The sequence below is a fragment of the Azolla caroliniana genome, unplaced genomic scaffold (genome assembly GCF_043228905.1).
Source record: "Azolla caroliniana isolate FFs.n. ecotype wild unplaced genomic scaffold, voAzoCaro1.0.p SCAF_9, whole genome shotgun sequence".
NCBI lineage: Eukaryota > Viridiplantae > Streptophyta > Polypodiopsida > Salviniales > Salviniaceae > Azolla > Azolla caroliniana.
Genome location: NW_028230444.1, coordinates 6,117,103 through 6,129,384, shown reverse-complemented (window position 1 = coordinate 6,129,384; position 12,282 = coordinate 6,117,103). Strand labels below are relative to the sequence as shown.

The window sequence follows — 12,282 nt, the reverse complement described above, 5'->3', positions numbered from 1 at the left end:
CTGGCGCGGTCCAAAACTGCTCCTGCTCCGGATCCGTTTCCGCTGCTCACTGGCGTGGGTCAAACCTCCCGCGCCGCTGCTCCGCTGTGTCGGACCTCCTAGTGAGAAGCTCACACAGCAAACCTCCGCCCTACACTGGCGCACCGCTCCGTTGCTCCGCTCAAGGCTCCCACTTCCTTTAATTGTATTTTCTAACCTCCAAGTGATGTAGATGGTTTAATTATGTCATCTAAAAAGTAACGACTCTGATAAATATGTCATATAATCATGAATCAACATTTTTAATGAGTGTTAAATGTGACATATTTAATACTCTTTGTCAACCCTAGAAAAATGTTAAAAGACCCTAATTTAATTAATGCACTCTGGATGGAGATATATAATGTGAGAGGAGAGGTTAGAAACTTAGAAGAACCATCACTAACTAGTATATTACTTTTTCTAATAGGATAGTAGGCAATAGATTCTCACAATGGGAAGACTTTGTTGTCAATATGAGTAATTAAAGTCAAGGATCTTCTTTGAGAGATACTACCAACTGAAACGGTGACTCCATACTTGTAGTTGCTGCATATTCTAAATCCAAATACAAGAGGGTTTTTGCGTAGAATGGATTAAAAGACTTAATATTTTCGTGTCACCATGCATGCAAGTGGACCTTAATAAAGTCACACCTAACCAATAAGGCTACACATATGAGGACCAATGCAATGCAATGGTACATCATCAATTCAACTTTCTTTTCTTCTCAACCATCTTGTGTCCTAAGGGTCAAACAAACTTTTTTAGCTAAGGGGAATTTGTTTCAATATTTGCATACGCTTGAAAAAGTCAGAATCCATCAATGAACTTGTGGCATCATCAAAATATAGAAGCTTGAAATGAGACAACTAAATAGAGAAACAGAGGGGGGCAGGTGCTAAAACATGCAATAGAATTTTCATCATAAACTTTTGGATGTTGTAAAAACTAGAATTACATGATGGTTGCACAAGCACCTTTAACACATACGACGGTTTATTTAATCAATACATTTGGTAGAAGCTTACAATTAAAATTTCACCTTATGAAGTAATCACAAGAAGACCCCATAAGAACAGGATTGACTCACGATATTTCTTGCTTGTGACCAATTCGAATGTTCAAAACATCATCTATGGACTTGATCAATATATTCAATCATTAATCAAACTAATGAGGGCCAATGCATAGTAGGTGGTGAAATCAATAAAAATATTTAGACGTTTAGTGCTACACAAACAACATTACATCATTGTTTTAAATTATGCAATCATTGCCATGTGCACCAAAAACATGTTCATTCTCAAGAATATGACTTTCAAGCTTTAGCAAACCTTCTCATTGAAATAATAAGGACCTTTTTTGAAAAAGGTAATGAAATTGAGTGGATTGTAGCTTGACAAGTTGATATTTTCTATCAGAAGGACCCCTTCCCGACATTTTATTTTAATAGCAACATAAAAAGGGCATCTTTCATAATACTTTTTTTGTGAACTCTCAAGCTTTGGAAATTTTCACATTTGATGGATCCAACAACCATTGTTGATGCTTGTTATGAATGTCAATCATCATTCTATTATTCATGAACCTTGTTTGATAGACTAACCTAAGAAAGGGATATCTTTAATGTTTGTTTTTCTTATGAAATTTGAAAATCTATTGAGACTTGGCATTAAATTACTTTAACGACCTTATTTGACATGTTACCTACAATCTCTTCTATGGCATATATGTATGGTGGCATGTATTCTTTGGCCAGTTGTGTTTTCAATCAACTTCACGCATTGGCTTGAAAGTTTTCATCGGCAAGTAGATAGGAAGGTATGGATGAATTGGAATAAATAAGATTTATCGTCAACATAATAAATGTCATACAATCTGGCATCTTATCTACCTAAAATGTGGAACTCAAATTTTGCAAGACTATGATAGTTTTCACATTCTAGCTTTTCGATCTATTCAAAAACAAATCTAGTGATATTTTATTCATCGTACTTTGACTCAAAATTTCAATCAATTGAGATTTCTACTTTGAGTATTGTGGATATTTCTAAAAGATAGAATTAAGCGATCTCCTACATTCATATAGCAGACTTGATTCAACAAACTATAATATGTGCCTATCATCTAATGGCTAGGTAGAGAGGTCCTCTAAACAATAAATAACTAGGCTTGACTATTATCCGACGACATTTTGGCATGATAAGTATAGATGAAGAATGTCACTTGTGAATCGTGATATAAAATTACCCAAGTACATTTATGAACCATAACACATGCTTTGGAAAGTAAAATAAAGTAGTTGACGACACCATTCAATAAGAAAATGGGTACTAAGTCAATATGTTTTTATACATATTAAATACATATAGTATACAGCCCCATAGAATTATCAAATTGTTATAGGAAAGAGTACCTAAATGGATTAGAGTCAAGGAATGATGTATATAACGGGAATGGCCATAGAAAAGGATTAGTTAAACTTCAATATTATCCATAGGTAAGTTGCATCTCAATATTTTTAGATCAAGAAACAAAAATTGCAAGTGACAAGTTTGTTTGGTGTATGATAATTCCGACTAACAATATTACCAATGCCTCCACACTTTTCTATGACGAAGTTAAAGTGTAGATCCCTACTAAATTTCAACTTCTCCTACACATCAAGGGGTTGACTATGTGTGACCCATACACGGAGATTTTCATGGCCTCTTTCTAACGATCAGTTTAAGTGTGTGCGGCTAGTAACCCCTCATCCGCCATCGACAAACCATACCTTGTTATGCCTATGCTGAGAGCACCACAATATAACTACTACCCTAGGTAGGTTGAGGACTTGGGATCACCACCAAACCTAGGGAAGTGACACCATCACGCTTATATAAGCATATTGCAGAAAATAATTGCCATTATCAAAGCTTAGGCATGCTATGTATATCTTAATAAAGTATCTCTTAATGCTACATCTTTGAAACACCCAAAAGATATCAATATAAAGACAAAAGGGAGGTCTTGACTCTTACTATCCCGTTAGTTAGGTTATGGCTACATTTAAAAGCAACTTTTAAGCACTTAATATAAAGACTAAGAAGTGCTTCTATTTTGTGTGTGTGTGTGAGAGAGAGAGAGAGAAAGATCATGATGAAGAATGTAGAAGTGATATGGTGGGTAGTAGTGGTGTTAGGGTGGCATGGAGTAGTATGTGCCATGGAGAGTACTAGTTATAACACTAACACTAGAACTAGTACTAGAGTTAGTGAAGGAAATTTGGTGGGGGGAGTAGGCATAGGAAATATAACGAAATCATTCCCGGCCTTCTTTATCCTCGGTGATTCGTTAGTAGATGTTGGAAATAACAACTACATCACCACCATAGCCAAGGCCAATAGTCTCCCCTTTGGCATCGACTTCCCCTCCGGACCTACCGGTCGTTTTTGCAATGGCAAGCTGCTCATCGATTTCGTTGGTATGATTGTGAAACTTAAATCTCCCTCCCCATTTTCTTAGCAATCTTGGCACCTGTCAATCTTGATTGTATTCAAATTCGTCCTAAGATTTGTCCATATATTAGTTGTTTACATTGTTTAATGTTTTGCTAATTCATCCACACATCGATTGTAGGTTACTATCCTTTGGGTATATTTGTTGTTGATTCATTCATCCAAACATTTGATGCTCATTAATTGTTCCCAACATTATTTGTTAATTCATCCACACAAACACACACAAGTTAGTTCTTAATCATGGCATTCACTCCAACTAGTATGCAAGCCAAACTCAAAGATGAGACATGTTACTCTTGTATGATCAAACTTGGCATCAATTTGGTTGTTAATTCCACCAAATAATATTAGTTGTCGATTTGTTAATACGCATGCCATTAGAACTAGTTCTCCTTTCAAATTTAGAGGTTATGTATGTGCCACCCTCCTAATGCTTGATTGATTGGCATTAATTTGGTTGGATAATTCATCTCAAAACATCCCAAACTATAGTCATTAATAAAAACTTGATGATTGTCAAGTAGTAGTTTAATGCATCACATATGTACATCAATTTTAAATGCATAATTCTAGGGAAGATAACATCTAATATTAATTACCATGTAATGTATTTGTTTTGAATGCATTACATCAAGTATTGTGTCAACCATAGATCATACGACTACATTAAGGTAGTGTATTGACTTCAATTGTTTGTGTGTGTGATAAAAAGAAAGAAAAACAAAAGATATATTAACGTCTTCTAAGACCAAATTTGGCCCATGAGAGAGAGCAAGTTTAGCTCAGCATTTGCTCTTGGAGAGACCATGTTCTACAAGCAAATTGGAACTTGACTTGAGATTACATTTTATGAACTATATGCATTATATTATTTTCATACAGAAGGGAGATTCGTCATAAATTCTCATAATTGCCAATGATTGTGGACAAGTGCGAGCTAGGCATGACAACATCAAATTGAATGAAATGTTGACATTTTAAATAGGAAACGAGAAATGCTTCTCATATAGTATCAAGCCCTCTATGTGTGATGGGTCTAAATATCAATTTTGGCTCACATGTTGCGTTGTTCTAGAGAGAATTTCTCTAATAAGAAATACTTTGATGAGTCTCTTGGAGATGAAGAGGATCCCAATTGTGATCAAGCTCCATTTTTCACTTGGCTCATAAATTCTTCTTTTTAACGTAGATTTGTTCACTTCACAATGAAATCTTACAAGATAGGTGCTCCACTTCTAAGCATCGGAGTATGTGGGTTTTTTCCAATTTTATTTTGATCTTAGGAGTTTATAGTAGTTCGGTAGACCGTAGATGTAAAGTTAAGATTCTCTCACAAGTGATTCAACACCCTAGCTAGAGATTCCACAATAACATTGTAGAGTAATATGGTGACCATCAATTATAGAGTAAATTATGAATGTTTCTCACATGGTGTTCTCATAGGACCTTTTTATTGTGATAATTTCCTAAAAATGTCTAAGAGTATACGCATAAATCATTATTCTTGGCTTTATGGAAGACTAATGATAGCGTTTCTTCATTTCGTCACAAGGATTTCAATTTCAAAATATATAGATCTCTACTTCATCAAAATTCAATGAGTAGCATTATATCCCATAAGGTCCAACATTAGTTCAAGAGTCTAGACTCTACTTAAAAATGTGTCCTTGTATGGTATTTTCATCATCACTCATTGCTCTTTCACTATAATGTTTAAGTTCAAACCTCATTTACAAACTTTGGTTTCCAAATTTGTGATGCCAAAAATGTCCATAATATAGAATTTAACCAAAATATCCCACAAAAGGATATTATTTAGGGTTCTTTCTAAACTTTTTTATTGGACCTAAAAGGTAGATATTGTAGGATTACTTTTGCTTGTTTATATTTGCTTATAATGATTGTTAATGTATTGGCAACTCTATTGGCTCACTATAAAACATGCAAGGGGGAAATATCTACTATATATTTAAAATGTGAAGGATATACTTAATTCATGAGAATCTCACAAAATGTGAGCTGGTAGCTAGGTGTTGAGCCTATGATATGAAACATGAAATTCTAGTATGACACTATAGTTTAGTATAGGTAGCCTTCGATTATAGGTAAGTTATAAATGTTCCTTGTATTATTATTGTAGGATTGTTTTATTGAATACGTAAAGGGTACATTTAATTCATGGTATATATCAAAATGTGGGTGGCTAAATTGGCCTCAAGCATGTGATAGAGAGAGTTTCTTTAGTGCCATGTAGAGCTTGTGTCATTTATAACATTCTCAATGAGAATACAAAATCAATAACACATGTGGTGAAGGCTTTATATGGAACATATTTCGCAACTTTTGGATTATCCAATGTTCAATAAAGCAATATCTTGGCCCCACTAAAGGTTCATAGTGAGTGTGTTTATTCATTGAATATCATATGAAGGCTTGAATTGTTACACTTACACATTCGAAGGGCAACTTGTCATCATAATTCATGCATAGCACCCAACTATGAATTGTCAATTATTTGATTGTTTAGAGTCTGGTTAGAAAGAGGACAAATATTCATGCACATGTTTTGTCTTATGGCTTGCTTTGGCCTTTAGCATATATGTTTTTATTCCTTCTTAAAAAAAATTATTTCTAGGGCTTATATTAAGTCATTGACCATTTCTCTCTCTCTCTCTCATAAAACAAATGCACACCTTATACGTCATTCAAATCAGGACCTTGATTTCAATTAGAACCACATTCATTTCCTAAGCATCATGTCATGTCATTTTATTAGCCAATAACTAACAAATAATAGCATTATGATCAACTTGATATTCAAGCCACATGGCACCGACCCATAAATCTAATTTCAAATCATCTCCAAAATTTTGACCAACCACATTAAGTATAATAAAGTTAAACTTGTCTAAGTATCTTTAAATGTAATAAAGAAAGGGGACCAAGAGTTTGACTAATTTGCCAACATTATTAATCACACAAAGGTGACAATGATAACCCGTGATGCAATTAAATAGAGAGACACATGACAAAGCTAATCTTCATATGAAGGGAACAAAGAGTATTGGAAAAGTTGCAAAGGTAGATAGAAGGAGAACATGTGTCAAATGTTATGGTGTACAATGTACTTATTGGTGAAGGACAAAGGTATTTGATAAAGGCATTGGACCAAACTATTATCAAACTAATTAGAGATTTAGAGCAAATATAAACTTGAGTGACTTGATGATTTGTAGTTTTATGGAAAAAAACATTGATGTGAAGGATGGTTGGTTGGACCACTATGACAAAACAAATGTGAGGAACTCTAGATGTCAACAATAATGGCCAATTTGAATTAAAACAATAGTAAGGAGGTAAATGATGATAAAAAATCACAATAATATTTAAATCTATGTAAGACTTCTATTCCAATTCAATTACTAAACTTAAGGAACTATTCTATACGAAGTTATTAAACAAAGGATGTTCAATATTGGCAGAGGAACGATTATCAAATTTTCGAATAACAAATTCGTTATACGTTAAAACATAGAATTGTGAAAATAAGTGGATAACAAAATGGTGTAGCTTTTTCACGAAACAACAATTCGATCTCATGGACTTCGGAAAAATACTCTAAGAACAATGCCTATTTCATGAACTTTTTACTAGAATTTACAAAAGCTTAGTCTACATAAAAGGTTGTGCATGTGTGGAGGGAAACACACCAAATTTGTAAGCAAGAAATTATGTGCATGGTTCTTGGACATCTTATATGGAGACTCTAGATGTCCTTGCAAATTATACCAAAATCCTAAAAGTTCTATATTTGTATTTCAACATGGAGGATTGTGTAGCGGTGAATATTATAGTCTACAACACAAGGTTGAAGTTGAAGTCTCAAGCCACTAGATAACAATAATGGGTTAATGGTAGTGCCAAAATTAAATATGATCGCTTATTCCTATCATTTATATTTTAATTACCGATAAGGTATTTGACACAATGTCTAAGAACAAGCCCTACATTGTGTTTAAGACTGGTGCTCCAACATTGCTATACTTAATTAAATAACATTAACATTGTGTGGTAATGTAGCGGAGAAGATTGGGCTTCCATTTCCACCACCTTATTTAGCTCCAACAACAAAAGGAGCAAACATACTCAAAGGGGTCAACTTTGCGTCTGCGGCTGGTGGTATAATACGAAGCACGGGTTATAATTTTGTGAGTATGGAATAGAAAAATGTACACATCCATTTAGCTAAATGAAAAGTAAAATTTGTGCACGATTTTTTTAAAGTTGCATTGAAGGTTCAAGCAATGCTTAGGCTAGATTGGAAATCATGATGAAAAACATATTATCAAATGACTCGTGTTCCTCAACCCTCTCATATGGGAGAAACACCAGATTTATAGTCATTAGTTGTAGTGTATGACACTTGCAGGAAACTATGTATTTTAGTTTCACAAATTTATTGTTTAGAACAATTTAGGGTTGCATTAAAGATTCAAATGATGGTTAGAGTAGATGGGAAATCATGATGAAAAACATATTATCAAATGACTTGAGTTCCTCAACCCTCATATGAGAGAAACAACAGATTTATAGTCATTCATTGTAAACAGTAGTATATGACAATTGAAGGAAACTACGTAATTTAGTTGCACAAATTTATTGGTCAAAATAATTTAGGGTTGCATTAAAGATTCAAATGATGGATAGGGTAGAAGGGAAATCATGATGAGAACATATTATCAAATGACTCGAGTTCCTCAACCTCATATGGGAGAAACACCAAATTTATAGTCATCAATTTAAGTATATGACACTTGATGGAAACTACATATTTCAGGAAATTTATAGAGATAAAAGTAAATATGAAAAAGTGAGCCCTCAACTAATCCAATATTAATTTACAACTACATATTATACTTCTTGGTTGCGAAGATGTTTGCAACAAAAATAGTCACCATGGATTGAAGTTATGGATATATTTTGATAGAACATTTGTTCTGTATTAATTGTGCCAAACTTCCAATCAAGGACCTTTGTATATGCTTGACAAGTATATAAAATTCAACATTAGATTTGTGGAAGACCCTTGAATCTTAGCTTTTTTCCAAGTGGGACCTTCATGAGTTAATATTGTGTTGGAAACACAATCTCCTCTTAAGTTGTCTTCCAAATTATAATTTCGTGAACAAATCAAAATACTCATGGAATTTGTTAGTGTCCTAAATGTTTTATGGTTTATCAATATGATTCCATGTTCATTGTGGTGATGGGGTAGAAAAAAACCTTGTCATTTGCATAAAGATGCTTGAAGCTCTATATCCATCTTTTCTAGATTAAAATAACATGAATCAATATAAAGTTGTTTTTAAATTAAAATGCCATTAATATAGTATTCATGAAACACAATGTGTACTTGTGCTAAGACAATTTCACCTACTAAACAAAGTTTAAGTTTCCATTATAATGTTGCAATGTGTATTTTACATCCTACTTGTAGATTGGCCGAGTAGATTTGGACACACAATTGGTGTGGGCCTCAAACAAAATACAAGAGATTCAATCACTGATTGGCACATCGGCATCCCAAGAACTTATTTCCAAATCTCTCTTCTTGGTTACTATTGGTGCCAACGATTATGTCAACAACTACTTTTTGAAAGGTTCTCCTACAGGTTTTGCATACACACCAGAACAATTTCAAGAGCTCCTCCTGGACAAGTTTTCAACACAACTAGTGGTAATCCATCTTTACTTCATTTTAGTATATTGTGTGTGAGAGACAATGTACACACATATACAATAATTTACCTTGCTAGCAAAACATAAAATGTCAAGTGAATTTGTACTCCTACTTGATAAGCTCATATACTCTATGTTTTGGAATTAACTATTGTTTTGTGTTTTGCCATGATTCTTCTTCTTATTTATTAAACTAAATGACAAACTTCTTTCCGTAGTTGATCCATACAAATCATGATGGTGGATTGTACGAACTACATTATCGTTGTGAACTAACAACTATTTAAAGTTATTCACATCATATCGTGTAAATGTGTAAACACACAACCAACTTAGATTTCCCATTGGTTGGCAAGAAACTTGGCTAAATTTGACTTAGAAGTGCATGACATGCTATGTATGTATGTATGTAAAGTTATTCACATCATATCGTGTAAATGTGTAAACACACAACCAACTTAGATTTCCCATTGGTTGGCAAGAAACTTGGCTAAATTTGACTTAGAAGTGCATGACATGCTATATATAATATGTATATATGTATGTATATATCATATATAGGCTATGAACTTCTTTTAAAGACAAGTGTTCTATAGTACCTATAAAACAAATTATATCTTAAACTATACTTTATACCACAAAGGAAATTTATGGTTTTCATTTTTGATTTCAATGCACTGTTTTAAAAATCTATAATTCTCATTATTAACTTTATTCTGTTGCCATTCGTTATTCAAGCAATTATACAACTTGGGAGCGAAGCAAATTTTGGTAACCGATGTCGGGCCTATTGGTTGTATTCCATCACAATTAGCAGTAAAAAGCGTTAATGGAGAATGTAGTGACTTTGACAACAATCTTGCAATAAATTACAATGTGGGCCTAAAATTATTGATTTCCCAATTAAATTCTCAATTTCGTGATAGCAAGTTCATATATGTGAATAGCTTCGACCCAATTCTCGAATATCGCAACAACCCGACAAAATATGGTATGTTTCCCTTGTTGTTCTCTTAATTCACTATACATGAGCTTTAATTTCGAGACAGGTGTCTGTGTATTTTCTAGCTTTAGCTCGTCATGTATTTATTAGAATAAGTTCTTCATTCAAAGCATTGATCACAATATCTATTTGCAATGCAAAATTTAGAAAAATCAGAAGTATTTTAGTGCAATTATATGAGATATTTGCACATGATCTTAAATGGTTCACACTTCACACATTTTTGAAGGAGTAATTCACATACCAATATTTTATGTAATAAGGCTTGACTTGAACAAATATGCATATTAAGGAGGAGATATATTTGTTAAATTCATATATTTGCACTATCTTAGCTACCACTTGGTGTAATAACATGTGTCACCTTAATGATATTGGATATTACTTGTCAAGTTTCAAAATAAATCCATTACATGTTCATGTTCTGTTGGACTAGCCATTTTTTTGGAGAGTATTTTCAAGTGTTGATTTTGAATCCTAAATTGTGATTTTGTTGTTAAATTACTGTTGTAGGTTTTAAGTTTGGTGATCGTGCTTGTTGTGGCGGTGGAAGATTTAATGGGAGAATTTTGTGCCTACCAATAATTCAACCATGTCCAGATAGATCAGATTATGTGTTTTGGGATGCATTTCATCCTACAGAAGCGTGTAATATATTATTGTTTAATCAACTAAGTCAACAACTTGAATCATGAATCCCTACTACTTAGCTCATGTTCGAAAGTAATTTGGTGAACCAAGGATACTTTTGATAAGCACTGCACAAGTTTGACACTTCAAGTTCATTAGATTTCATTTTCTCGTCATTGCTTTGCCCCTGTATTTAAGCAAATATTGGTCATCATATCAATATGGTTGTACACTTGTAATAAATTCTAAATATTTTAAAAACTCCGGTAAAACTACTTGAGCTCAACTTTGTGTCCAAGATTTCTCATGAAGTCGAACTTTGAGGTTGACAATATAAGAATTCAATGGAGGGAACATAAAGATGGAAATTCACTCTAGATTACGACTTCAAGACTTGAGATCGAACACCATCCTCGATTCATCATTAGAAATTTACAAATTGTTGGAAATCACAAGTTGTTGTCATTTGAAATCGATTGAATTGTCATTTCAGTTCATCTTATAGGGGATGCCGACAACTTGTCTATTCATCGCTCCTTTAATGATCGTTACAACAAGGAATGTTATTGTAGACCAATTATTCACCCTTTTTGGATCTCAATAAGACCCAAAAACTTTATGACTATACACATTTTTTCACAGGCATACACTTACACATACAAGCTTTCTTGCACTATTAGGCAGCCTTACACTCAAATACAATCATGTAACAATTCATATGTAGTTTGCTTACTCAAACCAAGGTTGTTAGGTACGGTACGGATACCATACGTATTTAACGTATTAATACCCGTATAGTACCTCCCAATTTAAAAATACGTTAAATACGTTTTCTTAATATATTAAATACTTATACAATACGTATTTTACGTATAATACGTTAAATACTTCTAGAATTTGAAAATTATTTACCTTTCTAAAAAATATCTATAATATTGTAAAAAACATCTATGTTTACACAATTTTGTGATGTACAATATAGTTCTACATCCTAAAATGCATATAAGATATTTGAACATTTCACATCCTAAAATACTTGTAGTAATATGGATGTCGATATTCCCTTATTCAATAAATTAGAGTATGTGTATATCACGATGTTCTACTTCAAATTGTAATTATTTACAATTATGCCTTCATAGATTAAGGAATCGTCTACGATTATCACACTCATGATAGGTTTCTCTTTTCTTCGTTTTCTTCTTCTTCTTCTTCTATCTATTGCAATTATCACACTCAGGACATGTTTATGTCTTCTTTTCTCTCTTCTTCTTCTTCATCATCATCATCATCATCATCTTCTTCTTCTTCATCGTCGTCTCTTCTATTCTTCTTTCTTCCTTCCTTTGGTTTCTTTTTCACTAAAATCTTTTTTTTCTTTTGCTT

General features: G+C 33.1%; 1 protein-coding gene across 1 annotated transcript; it reads left to right on the top strand.

The window, feature by feature from the left end:
- The first annotated feature begins 3,107 nt into the window (after nucleotides 1-3,107).
- Nucleotides 3,108-11,149, top strand: LOC147860030 (GDSL esterase/lipase At1g71250-like). Its single transcript, XM_087325129.1, has 5 exons — nucleotides 3,108-3,487; nucleotides 7,605-7,732; nucleotides 9,022-9,261; nucleotides 10,002-10,254; nucleotides 10,780-11,149. The coding sequence occupies exons 1-5, from the start codon at nucleotides 3,160-3,162 to the stop codon at nucleotides 10,959-10,961; spliced, it is 1,131 nt and encodes a 376-aa protein (XP_087181255.1). The 5' UTR covers nucleotides 3,108-3,159; the 3' UTR covers nucleotides 10,962-11,149.
- Nucleotides 11,150-12,282: the final 1,133 nt, after the last annotated feature.